Source organism: Chrysemys picta, chromosome 12, assembly GCF_011386835.1.
Source record: "Chrysemys picta bellii isolate R12L10 chromosome 12, ASM1138683v2, whole genome shotgun sequence".
In the NCBI taxonomy this organism is placed as follows: Eukaryota; Metazoa; Chordata; order Testudines; family Emydidae; genus Chrysemys; species Chrysemys picta.
The window spans coordinates 38,181,234-38,208,683 of record NC_088802.1 but is presented as its reverse complement, the minus strand read 5'-3'; the positions used below and the strand labels follow the sequence as shown (position 1 = coordinate 38,208,683).

Sequence of the window (27,450 nt, the reverse complement as noted above, 5' to 3'; positions counted from 1 at the left end):
CCAATTCCCAGCTAAATCATCCCAGCCAGGGCTTTGTCAAGCCGGGCCTTAAAAACCTCCAAGGAAGGAGACTCCACCACCTCCCTAGGTAATGCATTCCAGTGTTTCACCACCCTCCTAGTGAAATAGTTTTTCCTGATATCCAACCTGGACCTCCCCCACTGCAACTTGAGACCATTGCTCCTTGTTCTGTCATCTGCCACCACTGAGAACAGCCGAGCTCCATCCTCTTTGGAACCCCCCTTCAGGTAGTTGAAGGCTGCTATCAAATCCCCCCTCATTCTTCTCTTCTGGAGACTAAACAATCCCAGTTCCCTCAGCCTCTCCTCATAAGTCATGTGCTCCAGACCCCTAATCATTTTTGTTGCCCTCTGCTGGACTCTTTCCAATTTTTCCACATCCTTCTTGTAGTGTGGGGCCCAAAACTGGACACAGTATTCCAGATGAGGCCTCACCAATGTCGAATAAAGGGGAACGATCACGTTCCTCGATCTGCTGGCAATGCCCCTACTTATACAGCCCAAAATGCTGTTAGCCTTCTTAGCAACAAGAGCACACTGTTGACTCATATCCAGCTTCTCGTCCACTGTGACCCCTAGGTCCTTTTCTGCAGAACTGCTACCTAGCCATTTGGTCCCTAGTCTGTAGCAGTGCATGGGATTCTTCCGTCCTAAGTGCAGGACTCTGCACTTGTCCTTGTTGAACCTCATCAGGTTTTTTTCGGCCCAATCCTCTAATTTGTCTAGGTCCCTCTGTATCCGATCCCTACCCTCTAGTGTATCTACCACGCCTCCTAGTTTAGTGTCATCTGCAAACTTGCTGAGAGTGCAGTCCACACCATCCTCCAGATCATTAATAAAGATATTAAACAAAACCGGCCCCAGGACCGACCCTTGGGGCACTCCGCTTGAAACCGGCTGCCAACTAGACATGGAGCCATTGATCACTACCCGTTGAGCCCGACGATCTAGCCAGTTTTCTATCCACCTTACAGTCCATTCATCCAGCCCATACTTCTTTAACTTGGCGGCAAGAATACTGTGGGAGACCGTATCAAAAGCTTTGCTAAAGTCAAGGAATAACACATCCACTGCTTTCCCCTCATCCACAGAGCCAGTTATCTCATCATAGAAGGCAATTAGGTTAGTCAGGCATGACTTCCCCTTCGTGAATCCATGCTGACTGTTCCTGATCACTTTCCTCTCCTCTAAATGTTTCATAATTGATTCCTTGAGGACCTGCTCCATGATTTTTCCAGGGACTGAGGTGAGGCTGACTGGCCTATAGTTCCCCGGATCCTCCTTCTTCCCTTTTTTAAAGATGGGCACTACATTAGCCTTTTTCCAGTCATCTGGGACCTCCCCCAATCGCCATGAGTTTTCAAAAATAATGGCTAATGGCTCTGCAATCTCACCCGCCAACTCCTTTAGCACCCTCGGATGCAGCGCATCCGGCCCCATGGACTTGTGCACGTCCAGTTTTTCTAAATAGTCCCGAACCACTTCTTTCTCCACAGAGGGTTGGTCACCTTCTCCCCATGCTGTACTGCCCAGTGCAGTAATCTGGGAGCTGACCTTGTGCGTGAAGACAGAGGCAAAAAAATCATTGAGTACATTAGCTTTTTCCACATCCTCGGTCACTAGGTTGCCTCCCTCATTCAGTAAGGGGCTCACACTTTCCTTGATTTTCTTCTTGTTGCTAACATACCTGAAGAAACCCTTCTTGTTACTCTTAACATCTCTTGCTAACTGCAACTCCAAGTGTGATTTGGCCTTCTTGATTTCACTCCTGCACGCCTGAGCAATATTTTTATACTCCTCCCTGGTCATTTGTCCAATCTTCCACTTCTTTTAAGCTTCTTTTTTGTCTTTAAGATCAGCAAGGATTTCACTGTTTAGCCAAGCTGGTCGCCTGCCATATTTACTATTCTTTCTACACATCGGAATGGTTTGTTCCTGCAACCTCAATAAGGATTCTTTAAAATACAGCCAGCTCTCCTGGACCCCTTTGCCCTTCATGTTATTCTCCCCATCTGTTCCCTGAGGGAGTCAAAGTCTGCTTTTCTGAAGTCCAGGGTCCGTATTCTGCTGCTCTCCTTTCTTCCTTGTGTCAGGATCCTGAACTCGACCATCTCATGGTCACGCCTCCCAGGTTCCCATCCACTTTTGCTTCCCCTACTAGTTCTTCCCTGTTTGTGAGCAGCAGGTCAAGAAAAGCTTTGCCCCTAGTTGGTTCCTCCAGCACTTGCACCAGGAAATTGTCCCCTACACTATCCAAAAATTTCCTGGATTGCCTGTGCACCGCTGTATTGCTCTCCCAGCAGATATCAGGGTGATTAAAGTCTCCCATGAGAACCAGGGCCTGCGATCTAGCAACTTCTGCTAGTTGCCAGAAGAAAGCCTCATCCACCTCATCCCCCTGGTCTGGTGGTCTATAGCAGACTCCAACCACGACATCACCTTTGTTGCTCACACTTCTCAACTTTATCCAGAGACTCTCAGGTTTTTCTGCAGTTTCATACCGGAGCTCTGAGCAGTCATACTCCTCTCTTGCATACAACGCAACTCCCCCACCTTTTCTGCCCTGCCTGTCCTTCCTGAACAGTTTATATCCATCCATGACAGTACTCCAGTCATGTGAGTTATCCCACCAAGTCTCTGTTATTCCAATCACATCACAGTTCCCTGACTGTGCCAGGACTTCCAGTTCTCCCTGCTTGTTTCCCAGGCTTCTTGCATTTGTGTATAGGCACTTAAGATAACTCATCTATCGTCCCTCTTTCTCAGCATGAGACAGGAGTCCTCCCCTCTTGCGCTCTCCTGCTTGCGCTTTCTCCCAGGATCCCATTTCCCCACTTACCTCAGGGCTTTGGTCTCCTTCCCCCAGTGAACCTAGTTTAAAGCCCTCCTCACTAGGTTAGCCAGCCTGCTGGCGAAGATGCTCTTCCCTCTCTTTGTTAGGTGGAGCCCGTCTCTGCCTAGCACTCCTTCTTGGAACACCATCCCATGGTCGAAGAATCCAAAGCCTTCTCTCCGACACCACCTGCGTAGCCATTCGTTGACTTCCACGATTCGACGGTCTCTACCCCGGCCTTTTCCTTGCACAGGGAGGATGGATGAGAACACCACTTGCGCCTCAAACTCCTTTATCCTTCTTCCCAGAGCCACGTAGTCTGCAGTGATCTGCTCAAGGTCATTCTTGGCAGTATCATTGGTGCCCACGTGGAGAAGCAGGAAGGGGTAGCGATCCGAGGGCTTGATGAGTCTCGGCAGTCTCTCCGTCACATCGTGTATCCTAGCTCCTGGTAAGCAGCAGACCTCTCGGTTTTCCCGGTCGGGGCGGCAGATAGATGACTCAGTCCCCCTGAGGAGGGAGTCCCCGACCACCACCACCCTCCTCCTCCTCTTGGGAGTGGTGGTCGTGGAACCCCCATCCCTAGGACAGTGCATCTTTTGCCTTCCAGTCGGTGGAGTCTCCTTCTGCTCCCTTCCCTCAGATGGGTCATCTAGTCCACTAGTTGAGGGAATGTTCCTGATGCCGTTTGCCGCCCAGCGTACGTTCAGGTCAAAGTCCATGTGGATCGCTCTCGACGCCCACCAGGCTGTCTGGTTGGGTTCTGTCTGATAGAGACTCTCGGCACCACTCCGCCTCAAGGAGCGAACACCAATGGGACCAAGGCAGATGACGCCAAAGTTCCTCATCTCGCAGGGGCTATTGCAGTTGGTCATGGCATGAACATTGACATCGTTCCAGTTCGTTGTCCCGCTCCAAGACCCTGCCATGGCACTGCCTCCGCAGCCCTGGATGTCGATCGTTGGTGTCTTGTCATCGCAGGTCTGCTTGCCGGAGCCGAATGAGGAGCAGCTGTTACCGATGGTACTGGTCCTCCATGTCGGGATCATGGTCCCGTGGTCGGCATTGCTCCCAGCGCCACCGCTCCTCCCGGTCCAGGGACAGTGGCAGCTTGTATGTCAGCCCAACCTCCCTTGGTAGTCGTCCATCGATGGGCCAGGCCGAACAGCCAGCTCCGCTGGTGCCACAGCAGGTGCAGTGGCACTGGGTCTCGTGGCCAGCCCAATGGTACCAGTGGGCACCATGGCCCCCGACGGAGGCCCTGGTAGGGGCTAGCTCGGTGGCCAGAGCCTCAGAGGGACCATCGGCTTCCCTTTCCAGACCTCTGAGGAAGGAGTCGGTGGGACGTACGTCCTTGGCACTGGGCCTGGAGACCAACCAGGTGGTTGACAGTGGATACACACCATACCGCACTGGCCTCCTCACTCTCCCGGGATGAGGCGATTATGGCTCCTCCTCCCTCCGTCCCACAGGAGGACTTTAGGGCCCTCCAACAACTCTTAAAAAGGGTGGCATCAAGCCTCCACCTCCAAGCAGAGGAGATGGAAGAGCCCTCGGACTCTCTGTTTAATGTACTGTCCTCCTCGGCACCGGGCAGGGTGGCCTTGCCTCTCCACGAAGGGGTGGTGAAAATTTCAAATGCCCTGTGGCAAACCCTGGCCTCATTGGGCCCCCATCTCTAAGAGAGCGGATCGAAAGTATTTTGTAACCGCCAAGGGGCATGAATACTTATACACCCACCCTGCTCCTAACTCCCTGGTGGTCGAGTCGGTTAACCACAGGGAACGGCAGGGCCAACCAGCCCCTACCCCAAAAAATAAAGATTCAAGGAGGCTGGACTCATTTGGAAGAAAAATGTATTTGTCCTCAAGCTTCCAGTTATGGGTGGTGAACCACCAGGCTCTCCTGGGCCACTGTGAGTTCAATCTGTGGGGCTCCCTGCCCAAGTTTGAGGACTTCCTCCAGGAACGTGACAGGAAGGAGTTCAAAGCACTGGTGGAGGAGGGCACAGCGGCTGCCAGGGCAACCCTGCAGGCAGCTTCAGATGCAGTGGACACGGTCGCGCAGTCCAGGGCCTCTGCGGTGTCCATGAGAAGGGTGTCATGGCTCATGCTCTCTGGGCTGTCCAGCAAGGCACAGACCTCCCTGCAGGACCTCCCATTTGACGGCAAAGCTCTGTTTGCAGAACAAATGGATACAAAGCTGCATGGCCTGAAAGACTCCCACATGATTCTCCAGACTCTGGGTCTCTGTGTTCCAGCTCCGGATAAAGCAAAGTTCAAGCTGCAGCAGACTCCCGCTCAGGCAACCCATTCAGAATACGAGACCGCTTATAAGAAGTCGTGGGATTATAAAGGCGCCCACAGAGACCGTCTCGGCCTGCCCCCCAGCCTGGGTCCTCCAAGGGCAAGCAAGCAGGAAAAAGGCGGTTTTGACGGGGTTTTCCAGGGGCGCTCTGCCAGTTCTCATCAGGGATCCACCCTCAATAAAATTTCCCTTCTCAAGTCGGTTGGGTGCTTTCCTCCTGGAGTGGTCGTGGCTGACCTGGGACCGGCGGGTCCTCAACACCATCTCCCGGGCTACACCCTCCAGTTTACTTCCTCCCTGCCCAACCACCCCTCGCCCCCATCCCTTCTGGGGCACCCCTCGCACCAGGCTCTGCTCGAGCAGGAGGTGGGGCGGCTCCTGGGTCTGGGAGCGGTGGAAGTGATACTGGGGAAGTTCAAAGGCAAGGGGTACTACTCCCGCTATTTCCTTATCCCAAAGGCCAAAGAGGGGCTCAGGCCCATCTTGGACCTGCGAGGCCTGAACCAATACATGGTGAAGCTCAAGTTCCGCATGGTCTCCCTAGCCTCCATCATCCTCTCCGCCACCAATTGTGAAGGCGCACTCGACTAGGGTGCAGGCTTTGTCGGCTGCCTTTTTGACCCATGGCCCCATTCAGGACATTGGTAGGGCTGCCACGTGGTCCTTAGTTTACATGTTCACCTCGCATTATGTGATTGTCTCTCAGACCAGGGAGGATGCCGGGTTCAGCAGGACCGTTCTCCGTCCTGAGAGTTTGTGAACTCCTTCCCACCTCCAACTGATATAGCTTGGAATCACCTATTGTGGAATACACATGCGCAATCACTCGAAGAAGAAAAGACAGTTACCTTTTCCGTAACTGGTGTTCTTCGAGATGTGTTGCTCATCTCTTCCACATCCCGCCCTCCTTCCCCTCTGTCGGAATTGTCTGACAAGAAGGAACTGAGGGTGGGGGGAGCCCACAGCGTCCCTTATACAGTGCCATGGAGGCGCCACTCCAGGGGTTGCTAGGGCGCTCCCCTATGGGTACTGCTAGGGGAAAAACTTCCGGCATCAGTGCACGATGGCGAGCATGCACACCTATTGTGGAATAGACATGAGCAACACATCTTGAAGAACACCAATTACGGAAAAGGTAACTGTCTTTTTTTCACATGGCTACTTTTCTAACCACAGACAAGCTTAAGAAAATTCCCTTCTCTAGCCCCTTTTAATTACAAAAATGCATGGGTACTGGTAGTCCAGTTTTTTAAATACATACAAACTCAGGAGAGAAGGAGAAGACAGGAAGGTATCCAAATCATTGGAGAAGAATCTAAAAGCAGAAATTTGGGAGTTCTTGATTTACCCATGAAAACTGTAGAGATGTAGCCAAGAAGTTTGACAGGTGATTTATTGCAGGAAATTGACACTGAGCTCATAGACAATTGATCATAGACTTAAGTCAAGAGAATTTGAACCAAAACCCTTGATTTTAAAGCTAACCTTAGTTGGATGTTGCCTATTGGGTGAGTATCCTTCCCCTGATTTAAAAAAAAAAAAGATGTTTCAAGGACAGAGAGTTAATCTTTTTTCTTGGCATGTGAACATCTACTTTACTTACATAATGCAGTTTCATGCAAGTAAACAGTGAATAGCGATGGTTTTTACATCCAGGTATTTTATGTGACGCTAAGATATGGCTCCTTGTTGGTGAGAAGATATTTTTTCATGTTTCCATGTACCTGCCTAGTACAGCGTTTTATAGTAATCAGCAATTTTAAAATAAATACGATTCCTTCTTCAAAATCTCTGGCTCAGCATGGAGATCAAATCTGATGAATATTTTTGAGGCGTTTGTAGTGTTATAGCTGTTTTGGGTCCAGGATACTTGAGAGAGCGGAGGTGAGGTCATATCTTTTATTGGACCAACTTCTGTTGGTGGAAGGTACACGCTTTCAGGATACACAGAGCTCTTCTTGACCTGAAGGCACAAGCTTTCATCCTTAAAAGCTTGTACCTTCCACCAACAGAAGTTAGTCCACTGAAAAGATATTACCTGATCTGCTTCATATCTCAAATATTCTTTTGAGTAGAATTGCGAGATGACAGAGAAAACTCTTGTCTTACCAGTCCTTATTATTCACAGTTGAGAACACCTATGTTATTATGAAAGTATCATTATTATTATTATTAATAGGGAATGAAGAGTACATGCTTCTTTTCTTTTCATATGCTGTCAACTTTATTATTACGTTGGTCATCACTATTTTATTGGCTGAAAAATGTAGCTCTACTGTGAATTTTATGAGAAAAGTTGCCATTCATTTCTCAAGCAATGTCTGTGTTAGAATTGTTTGCTGCACCTGTCACAGAGATAAGTCGTCTAAAGGTATGGAAGTCGATGTGTACAGTACTGCTCCCCATCCCCATTCTAAACTGAAAATATGTAACCATGTTGAGGGACTTTCAGACAAAAGCTGTGCTTTATATTCGGTTTCTATGATTTTAAATATTTTATACCCCTTAGCATTTCTTAAATGTTATTTCTGAGTTCATTTTACATTTTTTGAGGAAATACAGTTGTTGCATATGAATCTGGAAATAACGTAGATTATAGAATAGAGAAAAAAGATTCCCATATCGTACACTTCTAGGTACAGCAAGAAAACTCTAAAATGAACTGAGAACGTGGTACACAGAAGTCAGTAATAATTTCTTAGATTTTAATCAGTATAATCTATTAAGATGCAATTTATATAATCAATATAATTCATAATGTCGTCTTAAGAAAACATGACAATTGTAAGGATACATTGGTTTAAAGATACTCTCAGAATAATGTACAAGCGGTTTAATCAAAATAAAAAAGAAGTTGATTTCAATAATTGTTATGGGGAATAGTATAAAGAATAATTATAAGTAGGATTAATATAAAAATTCAGTTCTATTTTCTTATCCATTATCCTATCTCTGGACACAGTTATATTAGAGTAGACATTTTGAGAAATATTTTATCAAATATAAGTTGTATTAAAGCTTACAATTTTATTTCAGGAAGCTGCAGTCTCTGCACTTGCTGCATTGTGTAATGAATATTACATCAATGAACAGAGAGAAGCCAATCCAGCTCTTCAGGGTAATGATTCATATGTATTGTCTCTGTTTCCATTAACAAATGTCTTTTAATTATTCATGTTGGTTGTACAGGTAGAAGAGATTCATAGGAGGCAAAATAGGTTGTTTAAAAAGCACCACAGTGGATTAGCAAATTCTGAAGGCCCAGCCCAGTTCTGTACCATTTTAAGTACACTTAATTGGATGTACATATTTATATAATTAATATACACCATCCCTATGTTCCATATGGAAAAATGCCTTGGAGGGATGAAAGAAAAAAATTGCATGTGTCTAGGACAATGTTGTTTATAATGTCTTGGTATTTACTTTTTGAATTGCTGCTCTCAGTATACATGCTCATCATTTGTGTGCACTCCTGAAAATACCCTTTCTTCTATTTAAATCCATGTAATTTGAACATTTTACCTTTAATAACCAAACCAAGGTGCTTAGAAATACCAATAATTTACAGTTCAGGGAGAGATTCATACATACCCAAGAACTAGTTTACATCTTTTTTTTTTTTTTGGTCATAATCTTTCTAAAAAGAAATGATGGAATGTGACTATTTGTGATTCAAAGGACGTTAAAGAGGCTCAGAGAAGAGCAATGAAAGTGATTAAGGGCTCTGAAAAACTCCCACATGAAGAGAGATTGAAAAGAGTGGAAATGTTTATTTTAGAAAGGAGGTGAATACAGGGGAACATAAGTGTACCAAATAATGACTGGAACAGAGAAGGCATATAGGTTTTGTTCTCTCTGTTGCAGACCACAAGAATAAGGGGACATTCTGTGAATTTGAAAGATGGCAAATTCAAAACTAATAAAAAGAAATACTTTTTCACATAATATTTAATTAGTCTTTGGAACTCATTGCTACAAGATGTTGAGGCCAAAAACTTAGCAAGATTCAAAGAAGGAATGGCGATTTGCAAGTTTAACAAGGTTAACCAGAGTTGTTATAGTTAATGCTTTATTTGTTTAATATAAAACCTCATGCTTTTAGGGTTTAAACCAATCACTTATTATTAGGGGTTTGGGTGAGACATTCATTGTGGGGCAAAGTATCCCATGGTTGCCTAATGTCAGGTTTCTTGCACCATCCTCCTAAGCATCTGGTGTTGACCATCATCAAAGACAGGCTGTTGGACTAGATAGATCACTGGTCTTATCCAGTATGGCAATTCCTACATTCCTGTATTTAAATAAGATAGTTAAATTGCATACATTTTGCACAGGAATTATGTGAATATTTCCCCATATTTATTTTCTTTGTCATTCCTATATCACATATGTAATACAATTGTTCATTATTTATTTCCATTCCAGTAGTTCCCAGAATGTGCTGTACTGCCCACCTGTACAGGAATCCTGTCCCCAAAGAGCATACAATCTAAGCGTACATATAAGCAGCATATAAAGGGTAGAGAAGAGAGATGCACTTAAGAAATGTACAGTTATTAAATATACTTTGGGGCTTTTGTTTTTGTTAAACAAATGCATGTCAACCATACTTTGTTGCCTCTCAAACAATTCATTATTAATTGACCGGTTACTTATAGGGGTCTTTTGGGCAATGTTGAAGGAGAGGAAGTGGTAGTCAAAGAGGGCAGAAATTGATAGATTAAAGAAGGAGTAATGTTTACTGATGACAATGTAGAGTGTTTTGATCATTTTGGAAAGTGGGAAGTTTGAATGTTGAAGGTCAAAAAAAGGAGAACTAATAGGTCAGACTAGACATAAACGTTGTTGTTGAAGTCTTGGTAGATGAGGGTAGGGGACTGTGTGAAGAAGAAGATAGGAAGGTGTCCAAATCAGAAAGGAGAATGGACATGGTAAAGTAAGAGGGCAGCAGATGACTTAGGCCTCGTCTACTCTGAAAAGCTATATTGACATAGTTGCATGGGTCAGGGATGTGAAAAAAACACACCCCAACCAACATAGCTTATGCCGACATAGCTGCGTCTACATTGATGTTTAGTCAACGGAAGAGTGCTTCCATAGATGTAGGTAATGTCATTTGGGGAAGAGGTGTTCCTACACTGGCTGTGTCTACGCTAATACTTTTATCACTATAACTCTCCTTCTGACACAGCTACTGCCACGCGTTATAGTCTAATTATGCCAATAGAAGAGCTCTCTCCTGTTGACATAGAGTGGCTACATTGGAGATCTTACATTGGCGCAGCTGCATCGGAATACCTGTCATCTACCAAGGTTTTCTGGGCATCCATACACATGGTGATAAAAATTGCTCCAAGAATGTAAACAATTTTTAAAAATAAATGTCAGTATGCCTAGCTTTATATATTTCTGTGGAAATTATCGTTTTCTCTGTACTACCCATAACATGTACATGCTATGTATCTGTAATCTATCTATTTTTAGGAACTTCCCCAGAATTCCTGAAAAAGTTATGTGGGCAGAGACTATATCATATACAGTGTATCCACTGAGCAGCATAGGTATCATGATAATAGATATTCCTATTAGGTACCATGATAATAGATATTGTTAAATCCAAGCAGCAGTGGAGGGGTTAAGCAAATGGGATTTTGATATATTGCGCCAGTGTTACATGACTGCGTGGTAGCTAAATAATACCATGAACTTTAGTGGATCAGAATCTGAATTTTTTTACAGCAAGAAAGTCCCAACTAGCCTGTAATGTTGCTATCACATCACTTCTTTCATTTCTCTTTATTTTCTACTTTCTTTTCTCTGCACTCTCACTTCTCATCTGCTATATCTTTTCTTTCTTCTGTGTTTTTATTTTCACTCTGTTTCTCTTGTATGCCTGCAGCTCACTTTTGAGATTTTTCTCTTCTGATCTCCTCTCAGTAGCTGCAGGTCCTGTTTAATGAAAATTGTAGAAACTTCATGGGCTGTGCTATTTTACCAAGCACACATCCATAGGGGGCATGTAATGTCACATTGCTGGAGGTAGAGTAATTATTACTGCTTAGCAGTTATCAGTAAATAGCTACTGGTTTGCTTTCTGTCACTTCTGAATTTTCTATCATTCGGCTAAGACTGTCAGTTTGAAATGAACATCAATCATAGCAATGCTACTGCAACCCCATTGTCTGAGGAGATGTCACTGAGTGCCTACGCAAGCATGGTATCTGCATATGGCCTCAGGGCTCTCTATTATGGGCCTGTGGTTAGGAAGGTTTTAAAATAATAAATATGTCTATATGAAAATGTGTTAGCTCTTGAATAGGTAGCTAGTTTCCTGTTTCCTGATGAGATACAATAGTTAAGACCTGTTGACTGTATGGGGATTTAAAAAAAAAAAAAAACAGAATGGAGTCATGAGTTGTGATTAAATGCATTCTTATGGCAAACTATCTTTCTTCCTCTAGCAAATATTGCCTAATCATTTAACCCTTAGATGACCGGTAGCAACTTCACTGTTTTGATCTTCATAGCCATTCTGATTTCTATGTCCCTTGCAAACACTTAAAAAAAAAAAAAAGTACATATCTAGTAAAGCTACTTATTTTTGAGACCTAACTTTTTTTTTAGAGAGATTATGTAAATTGCAACTCTTAATCAGAAGTATTTTAGTTGTGCATAGTTAAAGGTTACACAGGTTTTACTTGATCATATATTTTGCTCTTCATTTAAGAAAAAGTTTGGTACAGTAGCTGAAATCTGGTCAGTCAAGAACATCTCATTTGGTCCACGATGTCTACAGTAAGAAATACATTGCCTACACATACAGTTTATTGTGGCAATAGGCTGTGTGCAGTACATTGTATTCTTTATGCATGGACAACATGCAATAAAAACACAGAGATGGAAGGTTCCACATACCTCTCTTCCCTATCTCCATTTTCTTTGTTCTCTTTTTTTAGTCTATCCTCATTTTGATCTGCATGTTACTTCCCCCTCTGGTTGGATCCTGTTTTTCTCCAAGTCAGTTTTTTCCCTCCCTTTCCTAGAATCTAGCCAGTTCCTCTTCTCAGTTTGTGGGTGCATCTTCTCATTCCTCTATTATCGTTAAGGCCACTGTCCCTGCCTCTTCAGACTGCAGTATAGAGATCCGGAGTTCTGGAGGATGAGGATTTCTATCTTGAATGTACTCTGTGCCTCAGGGAAGCCCTATGGATTTTTAAAAATCTCGAGCACAAATTGTGGCTAGACAGTTACCATGATCAGAGCAGCAGTGACAGAATCATGGAGAGGATTCAAAGAAGAGACATGAAAATGAATAAAGGGTTAGAAAACTTGCCTTATAATGATAGGCTCAAGAAGCTCGATCTGTTTAGCTTAACAAAGAAAAGATTAAGGGGTGACCTGATTACAGTTCATAAGTACCTACATGGGAAACAAATATTTGATAACGGGCTCTTCAGTCTACCAGAGAAAGGTATAATACAATCCAGCAGCTGGAAGTTGAAGCTAGATAAATTCAAACTGGAAATTAGGCATAATTTTTTAAAAGTAAGAGTAATCAACCATTGGAACAATTTACCAAGGGTTGTGGTGGATTCTCCATCACTGGCAATTGGTAAATCACGATTAGATGTTTTTCTAAAAGATATGTTCTGGGAATTATTTTAGGGAAGTCCTCTGGCCTATGTTGTTCAGGAAGTCAGATTGGATGATCACAGTGGTCCCTTCTGGTCTTGGAATCTATGGTACTGAAGCTGTGTTGGGTATAAGAGAATGTGTCCCTCCGTGCCTGCATTGAGTGTCCTGCTTTATTAGAAGTTCTGTTTAAGCCCTTGGTTTTGGATAAAAAAAACAAAACACGCAGAAACGTTAATATTACATAAACTTAACCTGTGTCACTCTTTGGAAAGAGCAGGGTTAAAAATCAGTCTAAACTGACTTTGTTACATGAATAGTATTCAGAGAACTATAACTGACGACTCTTAAAATGTTTGTTAAATCAATACTTTTTCTGACAGAACAGACTATCTTCCATTTTAGGGTTATTGAATTGAAGAGAATCTTCATCGAGCCTCCCTGTTCTTCTATTGGTAGCCTAGCTCAGTGATCTCCAAACTTTTTTGATCGCGCACCCCTATCATTAAAAAAATTTTGAGCACACACCCCCTGCTGCGCCGAAGCAAATAAATAAATAAGCTGCTCAGACTCCTGCCCGAACTGCTGAAGCAAAAAAAAAAAAAAAGTGCTCCTCCTGCCGCGCACCCCCAAGGATCCTCTTGCGCACCCCCTGGGGTGCGCGCACCCCACTTTGGAGACCACTGGCCTAGCTAATGTAATGATGCAGTAGTTGGGTTACACTTTGCAATTATATTTTTCTAGATGAACTGTTGCAGCAATATATTTCAGAACTTCAGAACACAGAGGAAATGATTCGTTGTGGGTTTTCGCTAGCCCTGGGGGCCCTTCCAAGATTTCTGTTAAAAGGCAAGCTCCAGCAGGTGAGAGAAAGTGTGGTCCTTACCACAAAAAAAAGTGGGGGGTACAAGTTTTATCTGATTCAGGAAATAGTTTGAGTGATGTCTGAATGCTTAATCAAATAAATAATAGAGGATCATTGCTATGGGTGTTGATGTGAAGGGGTTAGTTTATAATACAGTAACCCAGTCAATCTTAATGACTTTGGCTTAACATATATTCAGATAATTAAAATTGAGGCCTTTCTCCACACTCTTAGTATAGAAGCCAAAGACTGACTGGGCATGGAGAATGAGCTATCTTTTTGCTAAAGCCTTTTGTTTTAATTTTTTTAACAATTGTCCCTGAAAAATTCCTACCTTTAAAACAAAACAAAACAACCCATTGTTCTTCTTCGATATGTCCATTCCATATTAGGTATGTGTGCTCGCCACATGCACCGGTGCTGGAAGTTTTTCCCTCAGCAATATCTGTAGGGGACCAGCTCTGGTATAAGGGGTGCCGCCGGATCCACCCACCTTCAATTCCTTCTTATCGCCAGTGACGGTGCTGGAATGTCTGATGCTTTGGCTAGCATTGATTCCTTTTCTGTTCTTGCGAACTTTGAAATCCTGTAAAATAGTTATACGTAGTTAGTAGTTTTCTTAGTTACTCTTAGTAGTAGTTCTCAAACTCTCCATTAGTCCCAAACAGCACCCCGCTGGGGGTCTGGGCATGCCCCGGTCCCCAGGCTTTAAGACCTGTGATCCCTGCAAACGGCCTATGCCCGTCAGCAATCCCCATACCAGCTGCCTCAGGTGTTTAGGCAAAGGGCACATAAGTGACAAGTGCCATATCTGCAAGTCCTTCAAATCTAGGACGAAGAAGGAGCGCAATATCCGACTAAGAGTGCTCCTAATGGAATCGGCACTTACTCCGGCACCGGAGCAGCGGTCCGACTCCACACCGAGCATTGTCGCCTCTGTGCGCACTGCTCCCCCGGTGCTGGCCATGAGCCGACACTGATCTCCATCCATGACTCTGGGGAAGAAGCTGAAAAAGACTGTGAGGGGAAGCTCTCCTGCCTCCTTCAAGGGAAAGGAGAGGGCAGGGGGCAAGCCAACACCTGTGTCTGGCAGTTCAATATGCCCCTCGGGAAGTCGGGCCCCAGTTCAAGTCGAGCGGTGCGGCCTATCCTACACCTTGTCTGTGACTCCAGATAGCGATGCAGGTCACAGCCAGCTTCAGGTGCCATCAATGCCCGAAGCCCTTCAAGTAGCTCAGGAGATCCTGACACTCCTGGTGCCACCCTCACCAGCTCCTGTGGTACTTCGGTCTCAGGGAAAACCCACATTGGGACCTATGCGTGTGTCCCTGCCTCAGCGGTACTGTTCCCCATTGAGAGGGACATCCTGCCAGCATTTGCCCATCTGCAGCCGTCACATCTCTGACGGAAGAGGCGGGCTCAGCTGAGCCCTCTTCGGTCCCCACACTGGGGGCACTGATGGAGGGACTTGAGGCGTACCTCGCCGGTAGTGTGACCCAGCAAGAACTCCAGGACTGGCCCCGACCATCTTCAAGGGCCCGGTACCGATCGGGCACCAGAAACCACTGATTGCCAGGTATCTGATGCAGATCTGCCGAACGCTGTCGGTCCCCGAGAGCCCGACCAAGACAGTCTCGCTCAGACAGGTCAGCTTCGGGACGCAGCAACCGGCACTGGTCAGACAAGAGCCACTGCTCAGCCCTATCCTGGTTGCCCGGGACCGACCGGTCTGCTGGTAGTTCTGGCTCGGAGTGAGGTTCCCTGACTGTGGGACAAGCCCCGGTACCGACGGTGCTGACTACATCATCAGCACTGAAACCTGTCCCATGGCACCAAGCACAGTGGCCAGTGCTATGGTACCCATGGAACCCTTGGGGGTTCACCCAGCCTTGCTAGGCTGCCCAATCGATGTCGGGGACCTCGGAGAGGCCAGCGGCCTCGGTATCCTGTCCCCCTCCGCTGCTGGAAACTTTGCGGGGTAACCCTTCAGGCCCAGGAGGACCCATGGGAGCAAGTTGCTGGACCACCAATGGACGTGGAGGTTCCCGCACTGTCTTCGTTGTTGCCAGGAGAGGCTATCATGGGGTCCCCTCACCCAGTTCGTCAGGATGATAACAGGGCGCACCAGGAACTTTTGAAGAGGGTCACTTCTAACCTGGGGCTTAAGGCAGAGGAATTGGAAGAGCCCTCGGACTCTCTGTTTGATGTCCTCTGCTCCTCGGCTCCTGCCAGAGTGGCTCTACCCCTTCATGAAGGGGTTTCCAAAATCACTAAAGCCCTGTGGCAGACCCCCTCTTCCCTGGCCCCTATCTCTAAAAGGGCTGAATGCAAGTACTTCGTGTCAACCAAAGGCCATGAGTACTTATACTCCCACCCAGCCCCCAATTCCCCTACGGTCAAGGCGGTTAACCACAAGGAGAGGTAGGGACAACCCGGGGCCACCCCCAAAAATAAAGACTTGAGGAGGCTGGATCTTTTTGGATGTAAGGTTGATACATCTTCCAGCCTTCAGCTGGCCAACCACCACGCCCGCTTTGGCTGATATGACATCAATATGTGGCAAGCCATTGGCAAGTTCGAAGGGTCTCTCCCTGAGGCTTCCAAGAAGGAGTTCCGAGCGATCTTCAATGAGGGCATGAGTGCGGCCAAGGCGGCCCTCCAGGCAGCATCAAATGCTGCGGATGCTGCTGCCTGCACGATGGTTTCCACTATCTCCATGCGGTGAGCCTCTTGGCTGCTCCTCTTGGGGTTGTCCACCGAGGCTCAGCAGTCAATGCAGGACCTGCCCTTCGACGGCCGGGTCCTATTTGTGGAGCAAACAGACAGCAAATTGCATGGCCTCAAGGACTCCTGCAGCATCCTAAAAACCCTGGGTCTCTACCTCCCAGTCCCTGCGCGTAAGTGGTTCAAACCGCAGCAGCCGCAGGGCCAGGGGAGTCAGCATTGGCAGGACCAGTCTCATAAACAAGCCAAGGGTTATAAGCGCTGCCCGAGCCACCCGCCACTACCCTCTGCCCAGTTGGGCTCGACCCGTAATAAGCAGGGGCCAAACAATCATTTTGAGGGTGCGACCGAGGGCAACCTACCAGACTATTCCCTGGATCCATCCTTCCCTGTGTTCTCCAACCACCTTTCCCCCTTCCTCCCTGCCTGGATGGCTATAACCTCGGACTGCTGGGTCCTCAACACGGTGGAATGGGGTTATACCCTCTGTCACGGAGTATTGGGGAACTCAGGGCCCTGCACCCCCGGCTTCCTGCGATTCACCATGACTCTCAGCCAGCCAGTAAAGCAGAAGGTTTATTTGGATGACAGGAACACAGTCCAAGACAGGTCTTGCAGGCACAGACAACAGGGCCCCCCTCAGTTAGGTCCAGCTTGGGGTCCCAGGGCATCCCAGCCCCCCCCTTTGGGGGGTCAGAGCCATCTCTGCCTCCCAGCCATCTCTCCAGCCTCCTTCCAGCCTGCTTCCAGCACTCTGCCTTCAGCGACCCCTCCCACAGCCTTTGTTCAGTTTCCCGGGCGCCGGAGTCATCTGACCTCCAACCCCCTCCTGGGTTCTCATGTTACAAGCTCAGGTATGTTCCCTTGGGCCGGCTCCCATCCCCCGATGCAGACCATCCTAGTCACACTCCCCTGTCAGCATTCACACACCCCAGCAAGAACAGTCCCAGTTCGTCACATCTCTCCCCCCTTCGAGACCGAACTGAGCAGGGTCACTTTAGCCAGTGACCCGGGGAAGTTCGAACCTACCCCCGTTCCCATGGATGCCCCCGCATCCCTCCAGTTCCTTGGTGAGAATTACACCAGGCCCCTTCCGTTCCACGCCCCCCCTTAGGTCGGGGGTGCTTGATGGCACTCGCAGTTCGCATGTGGGAAGGTTTATGCGGCCTGTGCCCTTTTCCCACCCCCATACCTCTGGGGTTCCAACTGGGCTGTGGTCTTCTCCCAGCGCTCCAGTCTGGAGGTCTGTGCTTTGGGCTCTCTTGGTTTAGAGCCGCCCTTTTAACCTTGGCCACCCTCTGGAAAGGATCCTTTATGCTGGGCAAGGGTCCTAAAGCTCTTTTCCCCTTGTCCCAGGCCTTCCTCCCCCTCTGACAGGGGTCACAGGATCCGCAGTACTGTCGGACAGTAACAAAGACCCCAGGCCAGTAAAAGCTCCGTAGCAGCCTCTGCTGGGTACGCCAGGTTCCCTGGTGCCCTGAGAGGGGAATGTCATGGGCCCGGCACAGCAGCTGGCGGCGATACTTCTGGGGTACCACCAGCTGCCTCCTGATCCCCCCTGACTCCATTTTCCCTGGGGGAGCCCATTCTCGGTACAGGAACCCCTTCTCCCACAGGAACCTTTTCCGGCCACCTCGTTCCATGGTCTGTACCGCATTGAGGTCGGCCAGGTCCCTTATCTTCCGCAAGGAGGGGTCTCTCTGTAACTCGGCCTGGAACTCAGCAGCTGGGACAGGGATGGCCACCTGCTCTTTCTCGCCCGCTGGGTCCGAAGCTGCAGCCTCCCTGAGCCGCGTCCCTGGGCGTTCCCTCCCCACCAGGTTAGGGTCCTGCGCCTCAGGCAAGGCACCCCCCCCAAGGCCAGGGCGCAGGGCCCCTCGCCGGCTCTGACTGCGGGTCACAACCAGTGCCTTTTGGGGGTTGCTTGGCCAGTTCTCCAGGTCCCCCCCCATCAATACCTCAGTGGGCAGATACGGGTGTACCCCCACATCCTTGGGGCCCTCCTTGGCCCCCCACTTCAGGTGTACCCTTGCCACGGGCACTTTGACTGGTGTTCCGCCCACCCCCGTCAGGGTCAGGTAGGAGTTGGGCACCACCTGATCTGGGGCCACCACCTCGGGCCGGGCCAGCGTCACCTCTGCGCCCGTATCCCAGTATCCATTGACCTTCCTCCCATCCACCTCCAGGGGAACAAGGTACTCTCTCCGGAGGGACAGCCCCGCGCCCACCGTATAAACCAAAAACCCTGAGTCTGGGGCATCCAGCCCCCTAGAGGAGCTGGCCTGGGGCCCTTCTCTCTCTTGAGCAGTTGATAAGCTGCCAGCCCCTCTTGCGTGAGAAGCCTGCCCCTCGTCCGTCTGGGCCTCTACCAAGTTAACCCTATGCGGGTTCGGTCTGCTCAGTCTGTCCTTGAGCTTGGGGCACTGGGCCCGAACGTGGCCTCTTCGGCCGCAGTAATAGCAGCTCATGTCCTGTGGGTCCCCTCGAGCCGGTCGGTTGTCCCTGACGCTGGGCATTCCCCGTGGGAGGGGATTCCCCATATTCCCTCTTTGGGAGGTCCCAGGGTGACTCTCTCTCTGCATCACGGCGGGCCCGTTCCTTTGGGGCTCCTCCCTGCCACCCCCTGACCGGCTCTTTACAAACTCATCAGCCAGCTGCCCGGCGTGTCGCGGGTTCTCTGGCTTTCTGTCCACCAACCACAGCCTCAGGTCGGATGGGCACCGCTCATACAGTTGCTCCAGTACCAGCAGTTTAATCAGGTCCTCCTTCGTCTGGGCCCCACCAGCCCACTTGCTGGCGTATCTTTCCATGCGGACGGCTAGTTGCAGATATGAGATCTCAGGGGTTTTATCTTGACTCCGGAACCTTCCCCGGTACATCTCAGGAGTCAGCCCAAACTCACGTAGCAGGGCCTTTTTGAATAGTTCGTAGTCCCCTTTCTCTGCCTCTCCCAGTTGGCGGTACAATGCCACGGATTTGGGGTCCAGTAAGGGGGTAAGGACCCGGAGTCTGTCCGCGGGATCAACCCGGTGCAGCTCGCAGGCCGTCTCAAAGGCCTCCAGGAAGTCATCCATGTCCTCCCCCTCCTTGTATGGGGCCATGATGCACTTATCAAAGCTCCGTGCAGTCCTGGGTCCCCCCTCACTCACCGCAGCCGGGGGTTCGCTGCCCCTCAGTCTCGCCAGTTCCAGTTCATGCTGACGCTGTCTCTCATTCTCCTGTCTCTGTCTCTCTTCATGCTGTCTTTGTCTCTCATTCTCCTCCCGTTCACGCTGATGCTGTCTCTCTTTCTCCTCCCGTTCATGCTGACGCTGTCTCTCTTCACGCTGATGCTGTCTCTCTTCATGCTGTCTCTGTTGTTCACGATCCTCCAGCTCTCTCAGTTTTAGCTCTTTCTCCCATTCCAGCCAATTCCGCTCCCCGGATGCCGAACGTCGCCGGGAGGCTCCTCTGCTGGCCGGCGGGCTTCGCCGGGGGGACCCCCTGCTGGCCGGGGGGATCACGGCGCCTTCGGTATTTGCTGGGCTCCTCCCCACCCTTCCCCTAGGCATAGGAAGGAGGGGTCTCGGGAAGCCCTCAGCAGCCGGCTGACCACTCCCAGCTGGGACAGACATTGGTGCCTGCGCTGCATTTGCCAGGCTGCTTCCCTGAGACACAGGGATCAGTTCATTCGCGCGATCTTCCGCCTCCAGCTGGGCGATGAGCTGTTCTTTGGTGAGCCTCCCAATGCGCAGCCGCCTCTGCTTGCACAGCTCCACCAGGTCGCTCTTAAGCCGCTTGGCATACATCTTCCTGCTGGCCACTCACCGGCCTGTGTGCTCACAGCTCCCCACAGTTTGCAGGGGGCCCCCTAGTGTGCCAGCCCTTCTCGAGGTCACCACCTCTCTGCCAGGGTCGAGCTGCAGACTCCTCCGCCCCTGGGACCACTCGCTGTGATCCCACGGGGGACCCTGTTACTGCAAAAGTCCTTCTCGCTGGTCACACACTCCCAGGGGTAATAACCGTCTCTCTCCCACTCTTCAGCAGGCCTGGTCCCCGTCAATCCCCCTTCGTTTTACTGCTCCCCAGTCACTTACTGCAGGAAGCGCCGTCCACGGGGTGCAGTAGATCCCACCGCTGCCACCAGTTGTCACGGAGTATTGGGGAACTCAGGGCCCTGCACCCCCGGCTTCCTGCGATTCACCATGACTCTCAGCCAGCCAGTAAAGCAGAAGGTTTATTTGGATGACAGGAACACAGTCCAAGACAGGTCTTGCAGGCACAGACAACAGGGCCCCCCTCAGTTAGGTCCAGCTTGGGGTCCCAGGGCATCCCAGCCCCCCCCTTTGGGGGGTCAGAGCCATCTCTGCCTCCCAGCCATCTCTCCAGCCTCCTTCCAGCCTGCTTCCAGCACTCTGCCTTCAGCGACCCCTCCCACAGCCTTTGTTCAGTTTCCCGGGCCCCGGAGTCATCTGACCTCCAACCCCCTCCTGGGTTCTCATGTTACAAGCTCAGGTATGTTCCCTTGGGCCGGCTCCCATCCCCCGATGCAGACCATCCTAGTCACACTCCCCTGTCAGCATTCACACACCCCAGCAAGAACAGTCCCAGTTCGTCACACCCTCCAGTTCCTTTCTACCCCCCCCCATTCCCATCCGCCTTCCCATACCCTCTTCAGGGACCCCTCTCACAAGAGTCTCCTTGTGCAGGAGGTAAAGGGGTTACTACAGCTGGTTGCGGTGGAAGAAGTTCCTCTTGAGTACAGGAACAAGGGGTTCTATTCCCGATACTTTTTAATCCCGAAGGATAAGGGCGGTCTACGGCCCATCCTGGACCATAGACCTCAACAAGTACCTAAAGAAGTTAAAGTTCCGCATGGCGATACTTGCCTAACTGCAATGGTGGACCGACTGCAGGACAATTCTGGAGGCGGTTCTGTTCGACAACCCCCTTCATTTGTTCGAGTTGGTGTCGGACACCTCGGACCTCGGCTGGGGTGCGCATCTCAGTGACCTCCTGACACAGGGGATGTGGCCCCGGAGGAGGCGAAGTTGCACATAAACGTCAAAAAGTTCCGAGCAGTCCGGCTGACGTACAGAGTCTTCCTGCCCCACCTGTCGGGCAAGGTGGTACAAGTACTGACGGACAACACAGCCTCGATGTTCTACATCAACAGGCAAGGGGGAGCGCGCTCGTCGACTCTGTCAAGAGACACTTCGTCTATAGGACTCCTGCATCAGCCACGAAATCTACCTAGAAGCTTGTCAGCTTCCCGGTGTCAAGAATATGCTGGTGAACCAGCTCAGCAGGAACTTCTCCTCTCACCACTAGTAGTCGCTCTATCCAGGAGTAGCCTGCAGGATCTTCCAAAGGTGGGGACCTCCCAAAGTGGACCTGTTTGCTACCAGACAGAGCAGGAAATGCCACTGATTTTGGTCTCAGCAAGGTCTGAGCAAGGGCTCCCTCTCCGATGCCTTCCTCCTGTCCTGGTCAGGGACCCTGATGTACGTGTTTCCTCCAATTCTACTCATCGGCAGGGTCCTGGCAAGAGGGACAAAGTGCAGGTTGTCGCGATCGCCCTGGCATGGCCTCGCCAATATTGGTTTGGCACGCTCATGAGCTTGTCAGCGGCCCCTCCCTGGCCCCTGCGCGACTGCCCAGACCTGGATTGGATTACCTTGTGCATAAGGACCTGTTATGACCTGGCGGGGGTTCCGCCGCTGTCGATGGTCAGAGCCCAGTTGAGAGCGCAGCCGTTTTTGGCGGCCTTCCTGGCACACATCCCTATCCAGGATATCTGTAGAGCCGCAACATGATCCTCTGTTCACACGTTTTACCGCTCATTATGCCATCACTCAGGCCAGAGACGACACTGGGTTTGGCAGAGCTGTGTTGCAATCTACACGTCTGTGAACAACTACCCATCTCCAGGGGTACTGCTTTGGAGTCACCTAATATGGAATGGACATGAGCAAGCACTTGCAGCGTCCCCTCTGAATGGCACAGTACACCTGTGCAGAGTAGGGTAGCTACTGGTTGATGGCTGCTGTTCTGCAGTGGGGGGGAGGAAGATGGGCAGGGAGCTGGGTCCTGGCAGCCAAGACTACATCTGACAGGCCTTCAGGAAGTGGAAGGCTTCTTCAGCTACTACATCATGGTGAGTACTGGGCATCCCTTACCCCCACCCATAGGTCCCAGTGAATGCTGGGCACACCCCATCCCCATCCCATTGCACCCTTTCCCTCCCAATCTGCTGCACTCCATCAGTACTGTTCTCTATGAATAGACCCTGTGAGTAGCTTCACCTTCAGCTCAGCCCTGGGGACGTGTCACCACCCAGAGAGGAGCCCCAGGGCACAGAGCCTAGTCAACTTCCCCTTCCAGACAGTGCTCCCTCCTAACCCTGGTTCTTCTGCCCCCGGGCTGGGAACTTGGCATCTCAATCCCCCTGCAACTCAGGGGAATGGAGCTGAGGAGCAGTGATGTCCGCCCATTTGCTGGTGGGTCTGTGTGTCAGCGTGACTGGGATCTGCAGGAGCAATGTTGGGTGTCAGTGGCAGGATTACTTCCTGTTCTTTCGTTCCCTTCTCTGTCATGGCTCCCAACCTCCTGCTCTTCCTCTACCCTCTGCCCATTTTCCCCTGCTCTCTCCTGGCGCCCACTCCTGCATCCCAACTCTGTGACAGACTAGATGATGACTTGGAGATAGGGGTTCTGTTCAAGTAATATTTTTTTGTCACCAACAGTAAAAGATTTTAATGACACTTTGTTTTGTAATGGGGATTAGATATAATGGTTTCAGAACCCTTACTTTTCTCTACTTGTTGTTTTTTCCTCCCCCGTCCTACCATCCCACAATATTAACTCCAGTATTTACCTGGAAAACTGTAGTTAATCTTTTGCACTGATTTTCATGCAAATTTTAATTTTTGTAATAAACACTGATAAATTTCTGGAAATTTTAAAAAAATGGAAATGAAACGCTTTACCCTTTGCCCAAAGAAGTTGTCTGTCCATGTGGGAGGTATAGCGTATTGAGGGGGCAGTGTGTAGAAGCTTGCGCTGGCTACTGCTTGTGCAGCACTTGTTATATGGTGGACTTCATTCTCCAGTGTTTTTAAATCTAGTGTCCATCATGAACATATCGTAAGTATGTGTTGTCTTTTTTCAGGTTTTAGAAGGTTTGAAAAAAGTTATCTGCATTTCCCGCAAAGATGTGAGCTTTGCAGAATCAAGAAGAGATGGCCTGAAAGCAACTGCAAAGTATGTTTTGTTGGCTTTATTTTTATCTGACTTTAAATCACTGTATGTAAGATTTTCAGTGTTCACGTAATTTTCTATTCTAATCTGGCGATGTTGGGTTACATTCACTCCCAGAGGGGTGATTATACATTCTTGATGGGGTCGTATGGATCCCCACTATTTTTCTCACTTAAATCCATCCTTGATGCTACATGTCATCCTTTTCTTCGGACTGAGGAGAACTGTGTGGAACTACTTTTGGAGGTTGTCAGCATTGTTTCTTAATCAGCCAAATGCATGTCTATTGCATGTTGGGAAGCTCTTCCCTTCTCATGAACTGGAAGTTAGTGAGCTCAGTGGTACGAACCTGGGCTACTAGAAACCAGAATTAATTTGAGTTTCTTCATTTCACTTTCAATAATATATGAAGCCCCAAATAATACAAATATCCTGCATTTTCTTTCTTTCAAGGGATATTTTCAAGGTTGATGAGTCCAAAATGTTACCAGTTTTTAAAGTATCATCCACATATATTATATGTTCTTAACCTGTTGGTGTAATTCAGATAACTCTATTACATCTTTCCTCAGTGTAAATTAGGTGTGCAGTGCATATAAAAACAAAGTTAGCTATTAATATCAAATACATGGCCCTGGATTTCTTTTGTGATCATATGTAAAGACATCACATTGGTCCTCTGCTCTACCTGTTTGATCCATTATAGTAAATAGTCAGGGTGATGAGATGTAAAATACTCCTGCTTCTTTTTGCATTTATCCTACAAATAAAAACCAATCTCTTAGGCCAGGTCTGCACTACAAACTTACATTGGTATAACTATGTCACTCAGGGGTGTGAAAAATCCACACCCCCGAGAGCTGCAGTTATATCACCCTAACCCCCAGCGTAGACAGCACTTTGTCGGCGGGAGAGCTTCTCCCATCAATGTAGCTACAGCCTCTTGCAGAGGTGGATTAAGTATGCCAACTGGAGAAGCTTTCCCACCGGTGTAGTAGCATCTTCATTAAAGCACTACATCAGCACAGTTGCAGCACTGTATGTGTGGACAAGCCCTTAGTTTGTTTAGACCTACAAGCCTTGATACCATGTCACTTTAAGTCCTCCAAATATATTGTTTATGTAACTATTTCAGTGTTGAATCAGAAATGATAAAATCAGAATGCAACAACTGCACACAGAGGATCATGTCTTTGTCCTTCTGTGATGGGTATTTTTAGACATTTTCTGAATTTATGTGGGAAGGAAGTTTGTATATCCAAAATACTGAAGTGTAAACAAAACAAAACCTGGCATGATTTTGTCCTTTTTCTTTAGAATTTCTTCTATATTTCTCTGTTACAGAGTTTGTCAGACAGTTGGTGTGAAGAGAAATGGACCACAGGATGAATTTGTCTGCAAAGATAATGTTGTTCAGATCTATACAATGTTACTTAATGGTATGAGTGACTATACCACAGACAGCCGAGGAGATGTTGGAGCATGGTAAGGCATCACATATTCTGAGACAAAGAAATGAAATTTCTTTCTATTGGTACTTGTTCCAACTGATGTGGTCTACTTTAAGTCTGTAATTAGGAGCCATTGAGACTCAGTGGTTTTCCAAAGGCTACAAAGGGAAAAATTGGATAGCCAGACACATGGAGATTCAAGTAAGGCTAGAAATAAATATTGTGTAGAAAATTAGGTCAGTAATTATTTCTCCTTTGCCTCAGAAAAAAACTAACCCCACACTGGGCCCTTCTCTGGCTTATACCATCCTCTGTTTCCAGGTGATGAAATAAAGCATCAAGGTAAATGAGAGTCACTTGTGAGGGTGTTATCAGATGCAGGAACAATTAAAGTCATGACATCTATTTAGTGTTCACTTTCTGCTTATAGTTACTTTAAAATATTATGTATGCTCTTAGTCATGCCTCTGACTAAAAGAGTAGCTGAATAGGAACTCTTCCTATCACAGTTTCATATGTGGTCGACTGACCAGCAGATGGCGCCATTGTATAATTTGTTAGGTGCTCCTATTTCATTATTGAGTTTAAAACACCCATTTAAAAAAAATTAAATAGTATATTTCTTAAAGGCATAGTAGTCTTTGGCTACACTGACTTTAGAGTTTCAATGGCTTCAGCTTTTGCGTCTAAAAATAATCAAAGTTTTGTGTCGATTGTGTGCTTTAGTCTTCAAATCCTAATATGTACAGAGTAACAACATGGTGAGAAATTATTCAATACATATATTTACATTAGAGAAAAGAGAAGATTATGTGCTATTCCCTCAGTGAGATGGGACAGAAAGTCTGTTTTTTAAATTGACAAAAGCCAAAGACATTGTAAGAAGCTTGCTCCTTAATTGAACTTGAACTTAGACACTAAAAAGAACAGGAGTACTTGTGGCACCTTAGAGACTAACAAATTTATTAGAGCATAAGCTTTCGTGGACTACAGCCCACTTCTTCGGATGCATACAGAGTGGAATCATTCCACTCTGTATGCATCCGAAGAAGTGGGCTGTCGTCCACGAAAGCTTATGCTCTAATAAATTTGTTAGTCTCTAAGGTGCCACAAGTACTCCTGTTCTTTTTACGGATACAGACTAACACGGCTGCTACCCTAAAACCTGTCATTAGACACTAAAGTACATAGAATTTGGGATATGAGATCACTCAGTGGTTGGAGATCCTTGAATGCAATGGGCAGTAAAAAGGGGTAGGGGCTGCATGTTGTTCTCCTTCATATTGTGAAATCCAGAAAGAAGTATTGGGGGAAAAAACATGTAAATGTGAATCTCAAGGGATAGATACCCAATAAAGAAACAAGCAAGTCATCTTGCTAGGCCTAAGTGTGCATGACCCAAAATAATAATTCTTCAGGAATTAAACAGCTGTCCTCTGAATTGGGGAAAAAATAGTAAACCAGTGCAAATTTACATGACCGCTTCTGCTTGCAGGCGGACATGTCCCTTTAGCTTAGTTTCTTTGAATGTGTGTCAGGATGGATTCCACTGTAAGTGTGCATGTTCCTCATGAGTAAGGCTGCGAGTCTGTCTTGGAGGTTGTGGAAGTCACAGATTCCATGACTTTCCATGACCTCCGTGACTTCCGCAGCTGTAGTGGCCAGCTGCTGGGGCGGGCCCAGGGGCCTGCCGCTCTGGCCATTCCTGGGGCGGGCCCAGGGGTGGCCCTGGGGACCGTCGCAGCAGCGGCGGTCCTGGGACCGCCCCAGAGGCGGCCAGAGCAGTGGCCCCAGCTGCGGCCAGAGGCACTTAACTCCCACCGCCAGAGCAGGGGCGTGCCGGGGGCCCCGCAACGGCACCCTACGAGCATCTAAGATTTAGTCAGGGGTATTTATAGTACAAGTCATGGACGGGTCATGGGCAGTGAATTTTTGTTTATTGTCTGTGACCTGTCCATGACTTGTACTAAAAATAGCCATGACTAAATCTTAGCCTTTCTTATGGGAAGGGGTAAATGACACTTCCCTATTCACTTTTTCCACATCATTCATGATTTTATTGACCTCTATCAAATCCTCCCTTAGTTGCCTCTTTTCCAAGCTGAACAGTCCCAGTTTTTTTAAGCTCTCCTATATGGAAGCTGTTCCATACCCTAATCATTTTTGTTGCCCTTCTCTGTTCCTTTTCCAACTCATATATCTTTTTGATGGGGTGACCAGAATTGCATGCTGTATTCAAAGTGGGGGCATACTATGGATTTATATAGTGGCAATATGGTATTTTCTGTCTTATTAGCTATCCTTTTCCTAATCATTCCTAACATTCTGTTGACTGTCACTGCACATTGAGTGGATGTTTTCAGAGGACTATCCACA

At 48.0% G+C, this 27,450-nt stretch overlaps 1 protein-coding gene across 6 annotated transcripts in view; it reads left to right on the top strand.

Moving 5' to 3' along the window:
- Nucleotides 1-27,450, top strand: part of TBCD (tubulin folding cofactor D) — a 268,348-nt gene that overhangs the window by 176,833 nt on the left and 64,065 nt on the right. For all 6 annotated transcript variants that reach the window (XM_065563362.1, XM_065563361.1, XM_042841194.2 and 3 more), the window contains exons 27-30: nucleotides 8,197-8,278; nucleotides 13,540-13,658; nucleotides 23,535-23,626; nucleotides 24,968-25,108. In XM_065563362.1, coding sequence (XP_065419434.1) covers nucleotides 8,197-8,278; nucleotides 13,540-13,658; nucleotides 23,535-23,626; nucleotides 24,968-25,108 — 434 coding nt within the window. The remainder of the gene's footprint in view (nucleotides 1-8,196; nucleotides 8,279-13,539; nucleotides 13,659-23,534; nucleotides 23,627-24,967; nucleotides 25,109-27,450) is intronic.